At 36.0% G+C, this 24,705-nt stretch overlaps 2 protein-coding genes across 2 annotated transcripts; one reads left to right on the forward strand and one right to left on the reverse strand.

Moving 5' to 3' along the window:
- The first annotated feature begins 5,684 nt into the window (after positions 1-5,684).
- h3f3c (H3 histone, family 3C) lies at positions 5,685-8,556 on the forward strand. The gene is made up of 4 exons (XM_055199730.2): positions 5,685-5,837; positions 6,648-6,791; positions 6,884-7,037; positions 7,140-8,556. The coding sequence occupies exons 2-4, from the start codon at positions 6,664-6,666 to the stop codon at positions 7,266-7,268; spliced, it is 411 nt and encodes a 136-aa protein (XP_055055705.1). The 5' UTR covers positions 5,685-5,837; positions 6,648-6,663; the 3' UTR covers positions 7,269-8,556.
- A 7,691-nt stretch (positions 8,557-16,247) lies between these two features.
- crx (cone-rod homeobox) lies at positions 16,248-20,456 on the reverse strand. Its single transcript, XM_055199729.2, has 3 exons — positions 19,101-20,456; positions 18,244-18,395; positions 16,248-17,819 (listed from the first exon to the last, which is right to left on the reverse strand). The coding sequence occupies exons 1-3, from the start codon at positions 19,195-19,197 to the stop codon at positions 17,223-17,225; spliced, it is 846 nt and encodes a 281-aa protein (XP_055055704.2). The 5' UTR covers positions 19,198-20,456; the 3' UTR covers positions 16,248-17,222.
- Between the last annotated feature and the right edge of the window lie 4,249 nt (positions 20,457-24,705).

The raw sequence follows: 24,705 nt of genomic DNA on the forward strand, positions 1-24,705 counted from the left end.
AATAATTTTAAACAAATGGGTAAGATATTAAACTAGACAAAGAATAAAGGGATCTGTGCTTTCTCAATGTTGCAAATGCAGCCAAATGCACTTGCCTCAGTTCAGACTGTGGCCATTTTACTAATTAAATAAATGACATAAAGAGATTTTCTGAGGGTCACAGACACATACAAACTAAGAGGATCAATTGAGCAAGCTAAGTTAGCAATTGCTGATCTATACACTATTCAAATTTATTGTAGTGGTAAAAGACATTCACCTATAGCCTGCTCCAAAGGTTACACCGTTGTGAAGTTATATAGAGCTGCTTTACTCTGCCGGGGCACCAAATCAGGCCATTTGTAGAAACGGGGTTGGACGCCAATGGACTTGTGTGCAGAAAGAAAGAGTTTGTAGAGGAATTACTTTTTCATATTCCAATTGGACTTTGGAGATAAACGTTATAATATGTAAACATACACATATGCAAAATTGAACCAATGCTGAGTTATTAGAACCCATTGTTGCATAACAACAACCCAACATTGGGTCATTTTAACCCAGCGATGCGTTTTGTCCAATATTTATCCAGCATGGCTAAAAAATAACCCAGATATTTTTAGGGTGTATGGTTTTGGAGGCCACTTTTAAGTGTGATTTGCAACTTCAGGTGTGTTTTTAGGATTGGATCTATACACGGTAGATCTCTAGTGCATTATTAGCTCTTGAGTACAAAAATGTCAAACAACTTGCATGTTGAACAATATGCATCATAACTAATCCTACAGGAGTGGAGTGATAAATGGACCCAGCAAAACAAACAGACTTCGGTGTATAGGTCCTACTGTATATACTTAAGGATGTAATCCACAACTGAGTAAACCCAAGCACTGGGACTAAGCTTTGTGTCTTCAAGTGCCGTTTGACAAGATAGAAACAAACAACTGCTGGGGGTTTTGTTACTTTACTTAGCCATTTAACGGATGCTTTTAATTCAGAACTACTTATAGTTCACTAATTGCTGGGGAGGTCCCCCCTGAAATAACATGGAGCAAAGTGCTTGGCTCAAGGGCATAAGGCACAAGATCTCTTGGCATTAAAACAGCTTTGTGTTAGTGGTTTTTATCTTTTCTCTTATGCTAGCACCATTATTTTAAGTGGAGTGGATTTGAACCCATGCATGCACAATAATCGCTCAGTATGTGTCATGTTGTTTCTGTAATGCAATTAATAATGTCATTTAGAGCAAATTCTACATTAAAAAGCAATTCATCACTTATGTTTTGAATAAAAGATTGTGTAATTACAGGGGCATGAAAATGTCAGATGATACCAAATATGAATCTTCTTTTAATAAGATAATGGTAAGAACTAGAAATGGTGCTGCTTTTTGTTGTATAATCTTGGAAATTATGTAGCCTGCCCTAAACATTTCTGTGTGTAATATGAATACATCTACAACTTTTGCATTGAATACAATTACAAATTTACAGGTGTGTTTTGAATGTACAAACAGCTTTCTTGGTACACATCAAATTCACACACATGTGTGTGAAGCGATTTGTCTTAGGGAGGCAAAAATACAAGAAGTGCGTATACCAACTTACAAGTTTTCACAATTTCGAAAAAATACCCGTTGAGAGAGAAAAGAGAGTTAGCTATTTTTTCACATATCTTAAAGGCATAAGTGTTCACCTGAGGATTTGGGCATCATGATCGTGTTAGGTATAGCTTTCACATAGCCTATATAGTAGGGAGTAAGGTGGTATATGAATATGAATTTGCCACTTTGGCATGTTACTGTGTCCCAGCAGCTAGAAATAATTTTAATAAATGCTTATAAAAGAGCCACTGCACATCTGAGCATTTGAAAGAGACCTGGTCCAGAACTGCGGGTGTGTAATAGTGTGATCTGTGTGGAGGTGAGGACATATGGCCTCTAGCAGTTTTCAAACTGAGTCTCACCTTGCTGTGATACCTGGCTGACCTTTCAGAGCACACAGGGCAGGCATTGAGTGTGGGTGGAGGATCCTCGAATAGCATTATTTCTTTAAAGCTGCAAATATTGAATAATTCCTGTGATGCCAATGATAACAGCACAAACTCTTTTACTAACACTAAAAAGTGTAACATTAGCTATATCCTAAAAGTTTTTATATCATGTTACAATAAGCTATGTAATACATTTTATATATAATAACAATATAATGATATATAGCGTAGCCTAATACAGTGGTTCTCAAACTTTTTCAGCTTGTGGCCCCCCTTGTGTACGGCGCATTCCTTCGCGGCCCCCCAAAGAAAATGTATGACAAAAAAACTGTTCTAAAACTCAACTTTTAATTAAACAAAGCAAATTGAATGATACAAAGTAGTGCTGTTGGTTAGTAGCCATATTTTTTTAGGTTTAATTCCACAGAATTTATGATAAATTAATTTATTTTATAAAATGTCATAAAACTGGGGCCCCCCTGGCACCATCTCGCAGCCCCCAGTTTGAGAACCGCTGGCCTAATAAATACACTCACCTAAAGGATTAGGAACACCTGTTCAATTTCTCATTAATGCAATTATCTAATCAACCAATGCCATGACAGTTGCTTCAATGCATTTAGCGAATTTGGCGTAAACATAATGGAGCTGGAGGTCGGAGGCTATTGGCTCCGTGAGGCCCGTTTGAAGCCCTGGCTCGCAGTAGCTGCAATAGCGGCTAATGAGTTCACTGTACAAAAATGGCCCCCACAGTCACCAGATCTCAACCCAATAGAGCATCTTTGGGATGTGGTGGAACGGGAGCTTCGTGCCCTGGATGAGCATCCCACAAATCTCCATCAACTGCAAGATGCTATCCTATCAATATGGGCCAACATTTCTAAAAAAAAATGCTTTCAGCACCTTGTTGAATCAATGCCACATAGAATTAAGGCTGAATGTGAAAGGGGGTCAGACACAGTATATTATTATAGGTGTTCCTAATAATCCTTTAGGTGAGTGTATTACAAGTAAAACGTGAAACTGTCTTTAATTTTGTTTAAACATATCAAGGTCAAATTTTAAATCAAATTTACTCACATTATCCGTTTAGGTAATGTTAAAAGTAGTTTTCCCCAAAATGAAATTCTGTCATCATTTCCTCATTCTCAAGTTGCTACAAACCTGTGTACATTTCTTTGTTTTGCTGTACACAAAGGAAGATATTTGCAATCAAGCAGGAAACAGGAGCACCATTGACTTCCATAATATTTTTATTTCCACACTAAACCAATTTTATTTTGATTGCACAAAAAAATGACTTGTTTACAAATATTTCTCAAAATATCTTCGTGTTTAGCAGAACAAAGAAATGTATTCAGGTTTGTAACAACTTGGTGAGTAAATTATGACAGATTTTTTGTAAACTATCCCCTTAAGCCTTTAAAAAACCTGCAAAAATACAATATATCCTGCTTTGAAAAATATGTCCCTACAGTAGGTTTACCTCGGATGAGACAACTTGCTTAGAAATCGAAGTGTATTTTAAGTAACTGCATGAAGTTGTATCGATGCGTCTATCAGATTGGCTTTACCCAGCATGGCCTGTGCAATTTTATTCAGGAGGAAAGTGCCCTCTGTTGTTTGAAACACTCACTGCACCTGGCAGGAGGAAGAAGTATTAAACAATCCCTCCCTATTTTCCCAAAACAAAACAACAAGGAAGTGCAATGTTTAATACAGCAATAAAAGATTGCATCAGATGCATTTCCTTTGCTTCATACACACTGAGTCAATTCAAGCTGAGTCAGTGTGTGTAAAGCAGGGGAATTTCATCTAACTGAATTTCAATAGGAGGAAGTACATCTGCACTCAATCTTAGCCACTAATGATGGTTCATTATTAGTCACATGTTTGTTTTATGGACACCTCAACCTAAAGCAATTTTATATTTATAGATCTGGTCGTGGTTGTGACTGTTAGTTGTTGAGTCTAAAGGTGGTATTTAATGTGCAATATAATAAGCATTCCCATAACATGGCTGTGAACTTAAAATACATTAACCATTCCTTCAAAGTACAAACAAACTTATGTACATATGAAGAGTTTTGTTCCAAACCCAGATAACTCTGTTTTTAACTTTTTTCTAAACATGTTTATTATTATGTTATCATGTTTTTATTGTGCTAATTAGCTGTATTTTTGTTTGAGTTATGAAAACTTAAATCAAAACAAACCAACTGCAAGTTGATTGATATTAATTGGAATGCACAATCAAAAAATAAATAAATAAAATTAAAACAGATTTTTCACATTTTTATTTTTTACAGGTATAATTTTCTTGAATGGCTTTTAAAAATCAAGATCTATTAAACCTAGGACATTGTAATAGACAGTGTTTCCATGTATATGCTTTAAAACAATATATATTTGGTACATACAGCATTCATTAATTCTATAGAGTCCCCCCCCCCCATTAGCTGTGTACATTAACAATAAAGACTATAACTATGTTTTGGATCTGCTTTCATGAATGTTGAGATAAATGCTCAAAAATTCAGTGGCCTAAATTTAAAATATAAAACTGAGCACTGTGTTAAATATGGAACATCTAAAAATATATTGAATGTGTTTTGGTGACTAGAAATGGTGCAAATGTTGCTTAAAATGTCAGTGAAGCCTTAAAGGTTACAAGAGTGTAACAAATATAGTTGGTTAAAGGGGCCATGGCACAAGTCTTTTTTAAGATGTCAAATAAATCTTTGGTGTCCCCAGAGCACATATGTGAAGATTTAGCTCAAAATACAATATAAATAATTTATTATAGCATGTTAAAATTGCCACTTTGTAGGTGTGTGCAAAAATGTGCCGTTTTTGGGCGTGTCCTTTAAAATGCAAATGAGCTGATGAAATTCAAACACTGATTACAATGATGGTGGTTTGTTGCAATTAAAACTCAATTGTGCTTCTCTCTGCACTAAATGTCAGTGCTGTGGTTGGATAGTGCAGATTAAGGGGTGGTATATTTATAATAAGAGCTCCATATGACATCATAAGTAGAGCCAAATTTCAACGACCTATTTTTTCATGTGCTTGTAGAGAATGGTTTACCAAAGCTAAGTTACTGGGTTGATCTTTTTCAAATTTTCTAGGTTGATAGAAGCACTGGGGACCCAATCATAGCACTTAAACATGGAAAAAAGACAGATTTTCATGCCATGGCCCCTTTAAGATGAGTTTAGCATTAATTGTGAATGTTAACGTAAACAAATAACAAAAAATTGGTGCCATGTATGGAAAACACAAACTATGAAAACCTGATATGACATATTCTTGAAGCATGCATACAGTAGTGTCTAAAAGTGGTTTTGGACATAAAAACATATTTTTAAAAAAGTATTTTCCTTTAATTATACTGTAAAATGTAGGTGAATTTTGTATAAATTATATTTTGATCAGTGATCTGCATTATAATTAAAATAAACAAATATTTTACCAAATGGAGATCAAAGAATCCTCAGTATGAGTAAACCACATTATTATATTTTTAAACATTTGGGAGAACCCATCATCCTCCTCTAAACCCGATGACCTCTTTCTCCATCAAACAAAAACAAAACAAAACCCCTTCCAAAAGTGTAAAAGAAATCCATTCGTCTAAAATTGAAACGGGCCAACGCAGTAACATTAATGAACAAGTCACTGTAAAACTGCCAATTTTGTGTTTACTGTTTTATTGAGATGCATTCTGGGAGAAAATGATTGACATCGCGGCCATTTTGGCTCTGGCCGCCCCGCTCCCATTGTGTGAGAGATAGTAAATACTGACACTGCCAGACAAGCCGAGCACATATTTCTCTGCGCGAATTAAAACACATTTACCTGAGGTAGGTGGCCTAATGCATCACTGTCCTGTCTCTAATGTACTTTTACACAGCTTTGCGAAACTTTCTCGCAAAATAAGGCTTATTTTAAGCGTTAAAACGTTAGATTTTCATCGTCTGAAAATGTGAAAGCCGATGGCGAGACGCGAGAGAAAATAGGTTCTCCTTTGCCTGTCGGAGGACACAGTGAGATCCGTCCCACTTTCGTGTGTGTGCGTTTACTTCGGTTAAACGGCGTAAATTCGCGCCTGGTATTCAATCTAAGCGACTATTTAGTTACCCAAGGATGCGTGCTATAGTATTTTGTTATCTTTGTTGCGGTGCATGCGTTAGATTTTGAGTTTTATTTCAAAGTTTACGTCCTCCCCTCTGCTTCAATGCACGGACTCTCTCCAGTTGCTGTTCAAATTGCAGCCATAATCTTGCGGTTTAGGGCGGGGCTTAGACACACTGCTCTGCCCCCACAATTGGCAGGAGAGTCTGTGATTGGTTAGTTCATTGCGCTCCTCAAATGCTACTGGCTGTTGCTTTATTGTTGTTTTACAGTCTTGTGTGATTGGTTTAAACGCTGTTTCAGACTATCCTGAGTGGCTACTTTTATTCACTGGTCGTAATCTGACGCCCTAGAGGAAGTGGCCTGAAATAGCATATGGGACGAGAGTCAAATAGCAAAACAAGTGTAAAACTAGAGGCACTATTTTTAGTAGATGTAGTCACATTCATATTGAGGTAACAAGAAACTATAGACTGGGGGATGTTCACTTTGATTTAATAAACTTCCCATTTCAATTTGGTTAAAATTTTTATTTTCAGGTAATATTGACTAGCAATGGCCCGTACCAAGCAGACCGCTCGTAAGTCCACTGGAGGTAAAGCTCCCCGTAAGCAGCTGGCAACCAAAGCTGCCCGCAAGAGCGCACCCTCAACTGGAGGGGTCAAGAAACCTCATCGCTACAGGTAACAGCTCATTTGTTATAGATGCATTGATATATATGTCAGGTTATATTTTAATGGAAACTATATTATGCATATGTCTCTGTGGTCCACAGGCCCGGTACCGTGGCCTTGCGTGAGATTCGTCGGTATCAGAAGTCCACCGAGCTGCTGATCCGTAAGTTGCCCTTCCAGCGCCTGGTTCGAGAGATTGCCCAGGACTTCAAAACCGACCTGCGTTTCCAGAGCGCCGCCATCGGTGCCCTTCAGGTACGTGCACATCTAGCATGCACTTTGTAGGGATACATGCTACTTTTGTTTCCTATGTGCTTTTAAATATGTTTGATTGTATGCATTTGTGTGCATTTGCAGGAGGCCAGTGAGGCATACCTGGTCGGTCTGTTTGAAGACACTAACCTGTGTGCCATCCATGCCAAGCGTGTCACCATCATGCCCAAAGACATCCAGCTGGCACGCCGCATTCGTGGGGAGCGTGCTTAAACTCTCCCTTTCTTTCTATTGCCCTCTTTATTTCTTTCCGTCTCTCCACTTGTTCTCCTCCTGCTTTCTTGGTAGAGTTTAGAGTATCAGTGATGGAGAGTAACTGTGTCTCAGTCTGCTAGTGCTGTCTAATGACGCGTAGGGTACCTATATGTGCATGTAACAGGTGCTGCTGATCACAAACACACACACGCACACACACACACACACGCACACACATATATATACACACACATCCAGCAACACATACATGCTCTCACACATTCACATTGGGAGTGTAAACGAGGTCCACCCATGCCTGGCTTGGGGCAGCACATTCAGAATATGTGTAATGAGAAGGAGTCTTGAACCTGCACACTCACACATACTCCATTGTCAAGATAGAAGAACAGGGTGGTATCCGGGGTCAGTCTGCTTAAGGGGAGCGGAAACTTCCACAGCAGGGTGCTACTAAAACTGCCTCGGTCCACCTTTAAGGAAATCCATCTAAACCCTATCTCGTATACCTTGACCTGCCCCTTCCCATTCTGCCATCTTGTATGTAATTCCTGTTTAACATCCATCTGGTCCTACATAGTGGAGGTGGGTGTGGGGTTGGACTCGTTCTTTGTGTGAGTGTCTGTGAGTGATGTGATCAGCAAAGCAGAATCGTATTCAACTGCAAACCAGCATCTATTGGTTAAAAGTTGTTACTTGTAATATTGATGATTACTATTATTGTTGATATGGTGTCATTTTTTTTACAGTGCATACATAAATTGTTCTTACCACTGTTTGAAAAAAAAAGAATAATCTGCTGAAAATTTGTTTGAATTTGTGTTTTGTTTTTATTTCCCTTTTTCATATTGTAGTGAAAGCCGATCCTGCTCCTCCTGTTATAACTTCAGGCAGCCACAGGGGGGTGCTCTAAACCAGCCTCTTATTCAACCTCACTGTTCAGATAACATCTTGCTCTCCATTTCCTTCTGTCTTTTTTCTCTCTTATTCCGTCTTTAATTTCCAATATTTCGATTAAAATTTTGTCAATTTAAAGATCGGCATTAGAGTCACAAAGTGTAGCAAAATACTTTAGTAAATACTGAGTCTTTCACTTTCTTTGGGTAGAATTTTGCTCCTTTCTTCATGATACACAATGTAACCTCATGTTTGTGCTTTTTTTCTTATTCAGAAATTTAAATAAGCTGATCTTTGTATTTTCCAAATTTCTCATATTCTGGTGGTATTAAATAGATGTTACACAAACTGGTTGTTTAGTGTCATGAATAAACAGAAAGAGCACACATCTGGACACTTGGCCTAGTTCTTTAGTCCAGAATCTGAGGGGTTTTTTTACAGTTAAGAGTAACCACTCATGTCACCAGCTATATAAAAGCATAAAACTAGACAAATAATAAGCAAACACACAGAATGTTTCATCCTTCCTTAGTTTTGCATGTTTCTATCAAACAGGCTGTTCCGTAAAGTTATAATTATAGTGATGCATAAATAACCAGGTTGCTGGTTTAAATCATAAACAGGGGCAATGTAGAAACTGATGTCCTTTTCACAATAAAGAAGATGTTGACAGCCAGAAGAGGGAGCCAAGTTGTATGATACAGCTCTGTATAAAATAGACATAGCTAAAAAATTTGTTTATTGTATTATTTTATTAACTATATTACTTTATAGGTATGTGTTATAGGTTAAATATTTTTGTTTTATTCTGTGAACATTTCCCCCAAAATTGCAAGAAATATTCTCTGTAAAAAAATTGTGGAAATTACAGTGTTACTTGTAGCTGACTGCCAGTAACTTATACCGTAGTTTTAAATTTATGTTATTTACTGGCAACAGTTTGTTCCAAGTTGAATGAACCTTAAACATTGGCGGGTCTTTGTCTTTGCGGAATAAAACTAAAATAGCAGCTTCGAGCAAGGCATTCTGGGAAACAAAATCTGAAAGAAAAAACAAAAAAGGGTTGATGAGCATTTCTGGTTCCCAGAATGCTTTGCATGATGCTGTTATTTTATAATTTTATTCTGTAAAGACAAATCGTCCCCTTGGAATTATAAGGTTCTATCTGCGTTCTGAGCAGTTTTGAGATATTGAGCTTCAAAGTTTTTGCATTACATATAGGAAAACTTACATGGGGAAGAAGTTTCTTTCAAACATGAAAATAACAGGGACCCTAAATGCATTCTAAATATACAATATCAAAATCCTCTCAAATTTCTAAATGTGGATTTTTGGAAGGTGTCAAATGCAGATAGAACCTTCTAATTTTAAAACAACACTTTTCGCTTAGAATTATAAGGTTCTATCTGCCAAAACATTATTTAAACATTAAATATAAAATTAATGTTGTAACAATTTTTCAACATGTGTTAGAAAGTAACATTTTAATCCTTTCTATGACATTTAATATTTTTATTTTTACCACTTTTATCTCTAAAAGTCTGATTTTACATTGCTCTTTTACAACATTGCTTCTTCCCTCTTTTGCCTCAGTTTCTTTACCATCCTCCTGTATATGTCGGGTTCATTACAAAATAGACAATTTTATTTTAGCATGTTATACCATTCCCTACTGGGGGATCCAGCTAAGACCAGCATAAGCTGGTGAGCTGGTTTGAGCTGGTCTCAAAACTTGGTTTTAACAGGTCTCCCAGCTTGGTTTTAGCAGGTATTGCTGGTGTAGTAAGCTGGTCTAGCTGTGTTTTGGTCACTTTTTAAGCTGGTCTAGCTGGACTTAGCTACTGCCACCTTAAACCAGCTAAAACCAGATACCAGCTTATGCTGGTCTTTGATGGATTTTTCAGTAGGATTGAGCAGCTACAGGCTACAATCATTCTGAAATAATTTTAATACTGAGGTAACTGCTTTAACAATCTTTCACATGTTTACATTTTGACATAACAATCATAACTTACTGTAAACACACTTTTTTTGGGTAGGATAGGTTAGTAGGATAGGTTAGTTCGTTTTTTCTGTACAAGAACTAAGAAGCTAGCACTGCTGGCTAGTGTGGTGTCTAACTATGAAAACAATATCCCAGCAAGACCTAAAAAAGACTGCCCCTACTGAAAAATCCAGCAAAGACCAGCATAAGCTGGTAGCTGGTTTTAGCTGGTTTAAGGTGGCAGTAGCTGGTGTAAGCTGGACCAACCAGCCTGGCAAAGCTGGTCAAGCTGGTGGGTCAGCTGGTCTTCCAGCATGACCAGATAAGTCCAGCTAGACCAACTTAAAAAGTGACCAAAACACAGCTAGACCAGCTTAAAAAGTGACCAAAAGACAGCTAGACCAGCTTAAAAAGTGACCAAAACACAGCTAGAGCAGCTTAAAAAGTGACCAAAACACAGCTAGACCAGCTTAAAAAATGACCAAAACACAGCTAGACCAGCTTGCTATACCAGTAAAAACCAAGCTAGGAGACCGCTAAAAACCATCTCACCAGTTTAAGCTGGATTTTACAGTAGGGTGAACTTGCCTAAAATTCGGGCTGTCGATCTTAAGATTTCTTAAAAACTTTGCGTTGCGTGCCATAATCCTCACAGATATTGTGTGTCTGTGATTTTTCCTGTCTTCAAGGACAAAGCCAGCAACACCACATACAAGGACAGTTTCACAGACAGGGATTAGACGAGTCCTAGACTAAAATAAATGTAAGAGCTGTCCAAACTGAAAACAACTTGCACTGACACAATCTTAAAATACATCAGTTCCCTTTGTTTAGCATCAAAATGCACACAAGTAATACTTTTAGTAAGGCATGTTTGTTAAATATTTTCTAATGAAACTAAGTTCTGGTTCTGGCTTAAGCTAATCCCTGTCTGAGAAACCACCCCATAAAGTTGATCCTGATTGGTCCCCTTCTGTGCATTCGAAGTGCTGATTAGCTCACGCAGATAGAACCTTATAGGGCCAACTTAGAGTTCGATTTTGTAGATAGAACCTTTTTGTTTTTTTAATAAAACGTCCCAAAATGTACAAAACTTAAAATAAAACATCACATAATGTAAATAAGTTGTCACAGAGTAAGAATATGTGAATAACTCAATTTTGACAAAAATGTTAGATAGAACCTTATAATTCCAAGGGGACGAAATACTTGTTAATATTCATTTAACTTTGAACAAACTGTTGCCAGTAAATAAAATAAATGTAAATCTACACTGTAAAAGATTCCATAGAAATTTGCAGCTGGTTTGCCGGTGACTTGCCGTAGATTTGGATTTGTGTTATTGCTGCCAACATTTTGTTCAAAGTTGAATGAACATTGAACATTTGCAGGTCTTTGTCTTTACAGGATAAAACTAGAAAAACAGCATCAAGCAAAACATTCTGGGAAACAAATTCTGAAGCAAAAAACTGAAAAAGTTTGATGATGATTTCTGGTTCCCAGAATGCTTTGCATGAGGCTGTTATTGTATGGTTTTGTTCTGTAAAGATAAAGACTTGTTGGTGTTTGAAATTTATTCAGCTTTGAACAAACTCTTGCCTGTAAGTAGGATGAATTTAAATCTGCGGTGATTTGCCGGCAACCCAGCTGCAATAGAATTGTAATTTCTATGGATTTTTTTACAGTGTACGGTAAGTTACTGGCAACCAGCTGCCACGAACAATTTCGACAGAATTTTTTACAGTGTATAGCCTATATGAAAAATGAAGGCAAAAAAAATGTTTTTACACCTTGAATACTGCAAAGAAAGAAAGTTCATTTTAAACAACACAATAGTATTGTTTTTAGATGTATTATTAAAGTTTAAAGTTATTATTTGATTAAATAACCCTGATTTTTAATCACATAATTTTTATGTTCTGCATGGCTCTAAATCTTTTACTTTTACCCATTGCTCTTGGGTGATTTGTTTGCCACTCCTGAGGTTTGCTTTTGCTGAAATTCAATGGCTGCTATACATAAAGAAATGCTAATTAAAGATAAACTGCAGTGGTCTTTTATTTTTTTCCAGAGCTGTATGTATCTGTATATTCCTGCCCTGAGGTTCTTACAGCCAGGAGCATTTCTTACAACAATACCAAATGTATTACTGTGCACTTAAGGGTATTTGTATTTGCATTTGTATGTGTACATGAAATTGACTTTCATATTAGTAAATGGGTACCATCAACTGTGTGTTTGCATCAAATGTTATCAAAATGTCTTCTTTTGTGTTCAACAGAATACAGAAACTCATACAGGTTTAGTACAAGATGAGGGTGAGTAAATTAAGACAATATTTTCATTTTGGGGTGAACTATCACTTTAAGTTTCATACACTGAAAAAAATGATTCATTGAATTTAATCCATTCCTCTTAAAGGTAAGTGGTTGCAATCAATTTATTTAAGCTACATTTAAACAAAAAAGATTAGTAAAGTACAATAAAATATACAACTTTTGTTTAAATGTAGCTTAAATAAATTGATTGCAACCACTTACCTTAAAAAAATTGATTAAATTCAATGAATTTTTTTCAGTGTACATGTCTATGTGATGCTTTGTTTATTGCTTGTTTCTACCATGTGTGTTATTAGGGTTTCAGAGGATGTGATACATGTGAAGGCTCAGCAGTTTCTCCTTTTGTTTTTCTTCCATAAAGTATAGACAATCTGTCACAGAGAGATAAAGATTAATATCTGGAGAAATGGGGGAGGGTAAGAGAAAAAAAAGAGTAGATGAAGGAAGACAAGACAGACTGACAGACAGATATGTACGTGGTATAGCAATAACCATTATTTGAATGTTTTTTATTTATAATTGTAAACATGGAAACATTTATATTTGATGCCACATTATGCGGTCTTTAGCAGAAATATATATGCACTGTAACCTATACATAAATATTTACATGCATGCACGCACACACGCACTTTGAGTCCTGGTACCAGTGCATGTGGTTGTATTCAGGTCAGAGTGGGATTATGAAGCATTCGGGTGGTGGAGGGGGGGGGGGGGGGGGATATGGGGAGAACAAGTGAGAGAGGACATGAAAAATGACACTGACAAGAGATGGAGGCCTGTGTGAGTTAAGGATGACAAAACTTCACATCCTTAATTCTCTTCACTGTAAAAAATACTTTGCTGCCTTAAAATTTTTGTTAAATCAACTCAGATTTACAAGTCATGTCAACAGAAAGAGTTGTCACAACTTATAAAATATAGTTGAGAAAAGTCAACTTAATTTTATAAGTTATAACAACTCACCTGTAGTTATAACAACTCATCTATAGTCAAGATAAATAATAGTAAGTTGAAATGACTTGTAAATAGGAGTTGATTCAACAAAAAATTTTAATGCAGCAAAGTATTTTTACAGTGATAGATAGAGTTGTAAGAGATGTATATATAGACAAAAAAGGGAAAAGTAAATCATCATGGACCTAATGGGGTTAAATTTGCATCTATGCGGAAACTTTTTATACAAAACTATTACAGTGTGTTTAAATTATGCATCACTTTGTACGTCTATAGAAATCAAATACGTGATTTTGTTGTTAAAAAAAGCTACAAGAAATAAGAGAAGGGGTCAATAAGAAAAGATTTCAATAATAAATGGTCCATTGGTTGTGAGTATAGTTGCCTGAGTCAAGTGGAACAATTTCATTTTGAACACATCTTTGTTGAATTGTGGGTTAGTGTTAAACTTGCTTACCCTGTAATCTCATTTAATTTTTTAACCATTAAATGCATATCTTATCTGTTATTTGTGCATGATTTTAACATGTTTACATTTGTTTAATGTCAAAACATGACGACAAATATGCTTTATTTTATCATTTTATAAGTATTAAGTCAGTTTTATACTAATGAGAAAGTTTAGATATCATACACAATAATGATTGGCAAAACATTCATGCATTTTAATGTTGAATATATTTTATTATTACCAAAATAAAATATGCATATATCTATGTGTAGTTTTCAACATATAGACCATTTCAAAAGATGTAAATTTTTATTTTATTTTACTTATCATTATCTTTAAGATTTTTGTTTAACTTTTTGATTCAGTTCTATACAACCAAAAGAACATATTTTATCCCAAGATGTATCTAGTGTTAAAAAACTAAAACAGGAAGTGCTTCTGGTCTTCTGGACCAGCCTTGTTTACATCTTTTGGAATGATTTAGATCCCCTAATGTTCACTCGCTCTGGAGGAGCAAGGGCTGAAACCTGCATCCTCCGGAGGTCGCATATGTAGGCAGCATAACTCATCAAGTTTGTTAACTGAGCATCATTCGCAATTCATATTACAACAATTTATGATTAGAATAATAGTCAAATTTATAATTGTTAATATTATATTATAATATTGTTAATATATATTCTGAAATAAGGATTTTAGGACGTATGCATTGCAATCAACAAATGCGACCGCCGAAGGATGCAGCCTTCCGTTTGAGAAGCCCCACAGATTTGATTGTAGAGTGTGCTTACGCAGAAATCCACAGCAACAAAATATGAAAACGGTCTTTGAAGAGGAAGCGTGCTTAGTGCCACGTCACAGGGTCCGTGAGCAGACATTTGCACACTTTTGCTTGTCCGTTTGCTGGAGGTTTTTGGAAAATAAAGCATTCTCTTGGCACTCGAAATAATGTAAAAATTGGGTCTCATAATTCACTAATAATTGATAATTGATAACGAACATGAGATCAAGTGATTGTTGGGCTTCTCATTACATAGGCTATAGCCTACATAACGTTTAGCCTACATAGGCATCACGCAGACGCTTTCATATAGATTTAAAAAGTGAGGAAGAAAAGCGTGAATATTTGTCATTAGGCCTACGCGCATCTTCTTTATATGTGTAGAAAAAATAGGCAATAAACATCTATAACTTCCTGTATATAATAATATAGAAAATATTACAATATAAAATATCATGTAAATTATATTAACATTATTATAATTATTGTATTATAGCGTGCGTGTTTATTGCGCAAGTGTGGTATATTTGTTGTTCTTGAATTTTTTTTCGTACATTAAGAAGGAATTTTAATACGAATTTTTTTCTCATGCACAAATTCGTGGGTTCACATGCTTAGTGAATGAGACCCAATGACTAAATAGTGCTCATGAATTAGTCATCATTTAAAGGGGGAGATTTGACACTGTTCAGCTGCGCACAATTTCAAGATCATTGGCGATTTATAGATTTCATTCTCTACGTAGGCTCTATGTTCACACGTAGGCCTATGCGCTTTTGGGAAATGATCGTATCACATTTAGTTATTCTCACTATTTTAATTTACAATTGATTCGTTTTTAACATTATATTTTTCATTATGTTTAATGACCAAAAAAAGTGTCTAAATACATTTGATCGTTTGATAATTTAACACACAACAAAATTTGTGCCCATAGGCTACTTTATTCAAATAATGAAACTAATGAAATTGTTTTAGGTTTAAGGTTTAAGACTCATAAAAAGGTAATAGAATTTTGATGAAGTCACTACATCAGAGAAATAGAATCAACAAGAGATACAAAGAGAAATGCGGACAGGGGAGAGAAAGAGAGAGAGACAGAGAGATTCAATAATCCTGTTTAATTGCTTTAGTGTAGTGTTCTGGTGACAGTAAGGAGATTGAGGTGCTCTCTGGGTCATTTGCTAAAATAACCCCGCACACCCGGCTACGTGGGTGGAGTCACTCACACACCATCATAGCGACACAATTACTAGACAATATCATCGCCCCAACCTTCTGGTCCCCCAGATGCCCTATCACAGTGGGCCCCCTTGTGTATCCGATCCAGGGTGAAGAAATAGGAAATAAACAAAATCATGACTTCGTATAATTTATATCACGTTTTTAGTCCCAAACAGCTAACTATAGATCCTTTAAATGGGTTGTTATGCTTCTAGTTTACTTGTTATATATAAATATAAAGGCATATGTGTAAATTACAGCATATTTGTATTTATATTATCTTCATGGTTATCTTTATAGTATACACTGTAAAAAGTGAAAAGTTGGATCGGCTAAAAGTTACTTTAATTGGTAAATAAAATATTTAAAAATAAAAATAATCTTTTAGTCCTTACTTTTCCATTATTCTGAGGTGACTCAATCTGACACTAACTTCTTGATCATCATATTTTTATTCATGACAACGGTACTTTAATCATCTTCGAAAGTAAATGAGAAACAGAGTAAGACAAACCTTACACATCTCAAAGCCATAATGCTGCATTGATACTAAGAATATCATTTTAAACCTTTTAACTCTCATTTAAATTAAGCTGAAATGACAAAATGGCAACACTGATTTTTCTACACTCAAATAGGTCTCTCAAATAAAAAATATACATCCACATTACATAAAGTCAGTAAATGAAGATTAAATGATTAACTCTAACAGAACCCATATTATTTGTAATAAGTTAACATAATAACAATAAATAACAGCAATCTATAAGCACAATACAAGAACTCCTATTGCCTTAGAGTACAGACAAACCAAACGTACGAACTTATGATTAAAAAATATAAAGAAAAACTTTGTCCCATAAAAAGCAGGTTGTATTTGCAATGATACTAAGAAGTTCCACTTCAGTTATTTGTATGATTGCATGTGAAGATGGGTATTTTAGTGAATATTTGTGTTGTAAAAGTGTAAGCAGGCAGAGTTTGTGTGTGTGTGTGTGCTATGCGCATGTGTGTGCCAGTATGTGTGTGTGTGTGAGGTAAATAGTTAATAATGATGACTGATGATCATTAGACTTGGGAAGTCCCATCCCTCTCAACCAATCACAGAGCAGATCTGGATTATTAAGAACCAGAATTTATCTGTTTCCAAATGTGCACCTTTTATTCCCTCTGAGGTCATACCTCAGTCCTGCTGATTCCATCCTTTTCAACATCACAATGTCTTCGGCATTTAAAGCAAATGTACCTATTTTCTTTACCCTCCTTCCTCCCTGCACTCTTCTTCAATTTCTCTTTTTCTCTCACGTTTTCTTCACTTTCTCTCCTACAGCACCTGGAATTTATGATCGAGGCAGTCTACGGTGCTGAAGTTTAGCTTCCAGGCCTGCTGGTCCTTGTAATCCAGACAGTCTATGGAACTGAAACCCAGCGAAGTGGAGCTGTATCCCTGGGAGGAGAGGGATGGTGACTGGCTGAGTGAGCCACCCATGGAGGGCACAGTAAGGGGAGAAAGAGCACCCCCACTGGCTGACAGCTGAGTGGTCATGGGAGAGAGGTATGGACTACAATCCAGGCCACTGAAGTAGGGAGAAGAGCTATAGCCCTGAGTATAAGTGGTAGGCTGACCGTAGCTCATGGGATACGGAGCTGGGCGCTGCACACAAGGTGTGCTGGAGCCACATAATGGATCAGAAAGGGGGGATAGAGATGTAGGACTCCAAACAGACACTGGTGCATTGCCAGCGCTAACACTAGGGGGCACGACTGGGGCAGGGGCAGCTGCCACCGAAGAGCTGGTGCCAGGGTCAGAAGTCAGCTCGGAGGGTGGGGATGACTTCTTTTTGGGGGGACGGGGCTTGGGCTGACCGTTGGTTTGCTGTTGCTGTTGGCGGCATTTAGCACGACGGTTCTTAAACCACACCTATAGAAAAGACATTGAAATAAATGTTTCTGCCTGTGATCAAAAGGGGCATCATGTTTATTGAAATCAACATAGAAAATTATTTCAATGTCTTCATTTCAATGTTAAACCAAGATATTTGATCAACAACTTAACCATTAGATTATATTTACATTTATTAATTTGCTTTATCCGTGACGTGCAGTGCATACAGATTTATGATTAGTATGTTTCTTCCCTATTGAACCCACAACAACATATGGTGCTAACATAATACTTTAGGAACACAGAAATTTGAAACTTTCACACCATGCATTACTGTCAGCACCTATTCTGGCTGCATTAGATATTAGGCCTTGTCTTAGAAGATGGCAAAGATAATCTGGAGAGACTTCTATATAAGTTTAAAGTAGGCCTATTTCATGTTTATATCACATGGGCTCACCTGAACTCTGGACTCGGGAAGGTTGATTTTCAGGGCCACCTCTTCTCTCATGAATATGTCTGGGTACCGCGTTTTGGTAAACAGGGCTTCTAGGATGTCCAGCTGGGTGCGTGTGAAGGTGGTGCGCTCCCGACGCTGCTTCCTCGGAGTGGCTAGATATCAAAACATTACCACCACACCTTAAGCAAACAACATCAGTTTGTCCAAAACAACATATTTATTCCCTGTAACTAAAAAACCTTTTGTTTTTAGAAGTATTTAAAGAGTGTTTTATTATTTAATAAAAGGATGCCGGTGAATGTGGGTGGGAGAAAGGGATGTCCAATCTCAAGACAGATAACAAATAGCAATAAATATAAATATCGTTTTCCATTCATTTAAAATTAATTCTCAATACTATTATCGTCATTTTTCGTCTCTTTCATTACCGTCATTTTTTACAATCCACCAGGCATTTTATAGTCATTTAGTTCGATACAAATATGATAAATAATTATTAGGCTTCGAAGTAATCAAAATATTCATATTCAATATTCCTAACCTAACCCTAACCCTAACGTCATTTAATAAAACTATTTATTATTGACAAGGCTACGTTAAAATGATACCTAACACCAGAGTTAAATGTAGCCTAATTAAAATTAATAAAAAGTAAAATACATACATATCAATAAATGTAAAATATTTTTAAAAAACAAAATGTATAAATATACCACTTTTAACTTTCCCCTCTCTCTTTTTAGGCTATAGAAATTGGTCGTTTAATGACCAACAAAATAAGTAAACCAAGGTATGAAGAAATGGTTAATAGGCTATAATTTGATCAGATATAAATAATAAATCGGAATAAAACTGACCTGGGTAGCCGACAGCAGTGTGGAGCAGGTCCATTCCTGAGGCGGACAATGTTAACCCGTTCACAGCATAATGGGGCTGCTTTATGTAGGACATCATTCTTGGGACGATCGGGTCTTTTACACACTCTCTCACTGTTGCTCTCCCTCCCTCTCTCTATCCCCTCTCTCTCACTCACTCACTTTTTATCTGTTACGCTCTTTACGGGCTGGGGGTCCTGCCTTGCTCCTCTTTGCCCGCGCCTGGCGCGTGCGGCAGTCCGTCAGTCTCGCGGCTTTCCGGACACCTGTTGATGCTTTATCGCTCCTCAGTGTCTGGGACAAGCTTACACTCTTGTTCAAGTTTAATACATGCGTTGCGTTGAATATGAAAAGTAATCGTTTGCTTTCAAATTTAAGGAAAAGTTATAAATGTAAATATTAGGCATATAAACATATGTTTCAGACCTAGCGTTATACTTAAGGCGCGTGTCCCTTGGATGAGACCGTTCAGGAGCAGGACCCTATGAGCAATAAGAGAGCTCGCAGCTAATCATAAAGTACATCTCTCTCTCTCTCTCTCTCTCTCTCTCTCTCTCTCTCTCTCTCTCTCTCTCTCTCCCCCACCTTTGACGTTTATGAACACGTGGTGCTACAATGGGAAATTGTGTGCTAAAACATTAAAACTAAGAAACTGCAATAAACTAAGCCTATATAAAAATAATAATAACAGTCTTCAGTTAATGTAGGGTACCCTAATATTTGATGCAATATTTGAATTTTAGAGTATTTTATAAAATAGCATTTGAAGTTTTTCTTTTAGATTAAAAACCCCGTAAACCAAACTGACATTTTTCTGCCAAACAGCGTTTTTATTAAATAAAAGAATGAAATATTTCATGATTTTTTGTTACAAAATGTGTAGTGAATTTGTGAAATACCGGCATATTGCTTTTATTTCGCTTGACACGTTTTACAGATGCGATAAATATTTGAAAAAGGCTTCGAACTACTTTAAATATATCAAAATATACTTGTAAACGAAACATAAATTATGGCATTAGTGCCAGGGCATAAAAATCTAATTTCGATCATTAACGTAAAACACTTAACGTTCAAAAATCCTTTCTCCTGTGCATATTTTTGTTCTTTTACAATTTTCAGCATAACAATATTTTATTTAATTGTCTTTAAACTGATTAAAAATAATTTTGTTTAACATTTTTACTTGTCGCGTTTATCTGCTGAACACACACAATAAGGTAACACTTTATAAAGGCTGTATTTGTTAGCATTGTTGTATTGCATCGTATTGCATTTACTAATGTACAATACTTCCACATCATATAGCCTAATCTTAGTTCAAGATCATTTTACCATTTAATAAAACATAAACAATTGTATTGGGATCAAATAAAATGAACAAAGATCAATAAATGCTGAAAAACTATACTGATCATTCTTTGTTTATGTTAACTAATATATTTACTAATGTTACAAACTTTTAAAGAGTTACCCAAAAGAATAATGCAAAAATATATATAAAAAAAACCTCAATATATATATATATTTAAATGTTTAAATAGTCTTTTTAAATGAAGTTTTACATCAAATAACCTGGAAAACATTAACACCCACACACACATACCCACACACACACACTCACACAGTAGAATTATCATAATATGCTTTATGTGAAAAGTCTCTTAACCTGGATAAAGAGAGGAAAGAGAGATTTCTCATCAGACCACAAGAGGAGAGTAGGACTGACAGAATGCATACTGTAAATGTCCCATTGGGGAAACAACATCACAGGACCAGAAAAGGAAAAATATATAATCTGGACAACATAAAGGAGAGCTAAATGAAATGATGTGTGGATAAAGGATGAAGAATGAAGAAGAATGCTATTTTGACTATGGAAGACAGGAAAAGAAAACAGAAGAACAGCCATATGGAAAGAGTGCATGGTTAACCAGAAGATTTCAGACATATTTGCACAAAGCTGTTAAAAGTTTGCTGTAATAGAATATGTTATATAGTCTATAGAAAAAAATCATGTTTTATGTAGAAATCTAAGTTGTACTGCATTGTGTGTTTGGATGTTAGTGACAGAGTGAGAGAAAGTGTGTGTGTCTGTGTGTGTGTGTGAGAGAGAGAGAGAGAGAGAGAGAGAGACAGACAGAGAGAGGCAAAGGCGAGAGAGAGAGAGACAGAGAGAGGCAAAGGCGAGAGAGAGAGGCGTTAGATAGCAATCAAGGAGAACTGTATGTGATAGGTTGGCTTAAAACAGGGACACTGCAGACAGGTTTGTTTGGCTGTGATCACGATATATCTCATCCCTCCTGAGTACAGCACAAACTCTACAGCCAACTCTAAAGGACAAAAAGAGCCTTCAGAATTCCCAAATTTTAATGTCAGGATTATTTATAAATAAATTTATTTTAAACTTGTATAAATGACCCTAAATATAAAACATATATGTACTGTCAAAATTCTGAATACATGACTATGATGGGAACCTGTTTACTACATCTACTGTATTATAAATTTAATATTTTGAGAAGTTGACAAAGATGCACATTTTTATTATGTTATATTTTGTCTATATATTTCTTTCTTCAAACCTTTGTAGGTTAACTACACCACTGCTTAAATTCACAGGGATTGGGAAAATGTATTTATAGATGAGCACCTATACACATTTTAGTTTGCCCTTGCAACAGGTCATGGGTTGATGTTTCTGCTTGTCACTGGCAATGACAATCATGATGTTTACTGTATAGCATTTTAAACCTTTGAAATACAAATTTCTCAGTTAAAAATATGGTTTAGAGAATGTGATTGTGAAGTAACTTAATATAAAAAATTTTATTAACATCGTAATTTCATTATTAACATAAAGGATGGAGAAGGTGAAACATTTCAATATAAATGTATTAAAAAAAGCCTTATTCATTTGATCTGGAAAATATGACCTATAAAAAATATAGTTGGCTATATAAAAATATTTTATACTATGTATAAAAATGTTAATGATGAAATACACTATATTGACACAATTTTATTTACATTAACACATTCAGCAGATGCTTTTACAAAGTGTTATGCAGTGGATTAAAGTGATACATTTTTGTATCAGAATGTAATTTACTAACATAATAGTATAATGATAAATAATTTTTTTAAAGGTTTAAAATACATATTTCTACATTCGAACATACAATTAGTGCCAGGATTCACATTGTAAATTCTGATTATTCATAATGTGACATACTACTGATCAGATTACTGACTGTTTTCTTGTAATGTTTCTGCATTTTACAAATTATGATATCACAGTACATGCCTGTTTTTCAGTGGTTGTGCTTTGTTTGTTACTATATTTTATTATTGTTTTTTATTCACAGTTCAGAAAGATTAGTTTTTGTTGTTTGTGTCAGTGTGCGATTGTTTGTGTGTTTATGTGTTGGGATCTCAGCTGGTGTGCCTGCAGAAGGGGAAGTTTGGGTAGATGGTGCCGTGGGGTTGGGGGTGGGTGGACCAGTCCGTCCATCTGGCATCAACCAGCTACGCAGGCACAAGAGCAATTATGGAAGTGGACTAAACTCTAATCCGCAGGCATACACACACACACACACACACACACACAAACACACTCCAGAACACATTTGTACAGAAATACACAACCAACATCGCAAAAACATTCAATCTGAGTGGAGAGTTTGATGAAATAAACGATAATGTTGTCATGCAAAAGGGAAACACGGGTAGAGGAATGAATGTGTAGATTGGGTTAAAGAAGGGCCAGTGAGAGATCGATAGATAGATAGAGAGATCGATAAATAGATAGATAGATAGATAGATAGATAGATAGATAGATAGATAAATAGATAGAGAGAGAGAGAGAGAGAGAGAGAGAGAGAGAGAAAGAGAGAGAGTCTTGGGAGGGAGGGAGGGAGGGGGGTAGAGGGGTAGTGGGCCGCATCATTGCAGGCACACTCCTTCAGTTAATCCAGATTAGGCAGTCTAAAAAGGAGCGGCTTAATCTGCAGGCCAGCCAGTAATACACAGAACGCTGTCAGCACCAATCAGTCACACAATTCTAATCCCCAAAGAAACACACGCTGGACACACACACACGCACACACAATAAACAATGTCAGCTGAGCATATATATTAATTTACGGTCTGACAATCAAACAACAAATTATTTACTGTAAATATGTGATAAAAACAGTTACAAATTTTACTAAAGTTACTTACAGATGCAAATGCCTTCCTACTGACTACTGCAACTTCTTAAAAAACAAAAACTGGCCTGGGAAAGAAATTGTTGATGGAATCTCCTCTGTTCTAACCCAATAGAGCTGTTATATCCAGAATAAGTAAAAGTGAGTAGTGGGTACTTTTTTGATGATGTGTTAAATGTATGCTCCCCCCTTTTTTGTTTCAACAAACCCTGTTGTATAAACAAACTGATAAAATGCAGTATAAAGGTGAGTAGAATGATAAAGACAACCAGTGATATGATAATAAAGACAACTGGTGGGGACAGACTTTGGGTCACAAATTAAAAAGGGTTTTAATGTCAGTGGGGTTGTATGATGAAAAGGTCCCAATAACCGATTGACAGCTTGCTTGGCCCCCTAGTGGAGTCATATATTTTAAAGCATAGGTCTTCTATGTAAAACTTCAGGGGATGTAAAAATTGTCAGTGAAGGAAAAGGTAGCTGATGTTTGCATCCATTTCTTATAACTCATAATCCTAGGCATCTTTTGTTAACAAATGGTCCAAAGTGTTTACTTTTGCATTGATTGTGGTGATGTTTAACTTAACTTAGGGGAAGGAATATGGTTTCTTTCTTGTAAATTTGTGGTATAGCTCATATATGTTTCCTTCTACAAAAGCAAGACATTTTTCAGTCACAGCCTACTTAAAGCCTGTGCACAGTTAGTGTACGTGCGCTGCGGTGTGCATCATCACCCGTAATGAGCTGAAGCTAGCACACCATTATCATACAGAACCTTAATTGTGCGTTGCTCAGTCTAGTATGCCATGGACTTCATTTTGTGAAGGACCCCCTTTCTGACATATATTAACCTGTATATTTATATTAGGGCAATAAGTAGTTTTTACAAACATACCTTACAAAAAAAATGCGTGTGCATCCCGAGACAAAACAATGCCACTGGTATATTAATATGTCAATGCAAGCTGTTTTCAGTTAAGCTCAACCAATCATTTTAGTCTTTTATAGGGATAGCCTAGTTCACCCAAAAATAAAAATTCTGTCAACATTTACTCACTATCATTTTGTTACAAATCTGTATAAATTGAATTGTTCTGATGAACACAAAGTAAGATATTTTGAGAAATGTTTGTAGCCAAACTATTCGTGGACCAGATTCACTTCCATAGTAGGAAAAAATAATACTATGGAAGCAAATGGGGTCCACGAACGGTTTGATTACAAACATTTCTCAACACGAGGGTGAGTAAATGATGACAGAATTTTAATTTTTGGGTGAACTATCCATTTAAATCCTGTCTGGGAAACAGCCCCTTAGAAATAAACATGAACACAAATAAAACTATAATAATGTTTGATAGACTTGTTTTGCTTTT

Source organism: Misgurnus anguillicaudatus, chromosome 22 (genome assembly GCF_027580225.2).
Source record: "Misgurnus anguillicaudatus chromosome 22, ASM2758022v2, whole genome shotgun sequence".
In the NCBI taxonomy this organism is placed as follows: Eukaryota; Metazoa; Chordata; class Actinopteri; order Cypriniformes; family Cobitidae; genus Misgurnus; species Misgurnus anguillicaudatus.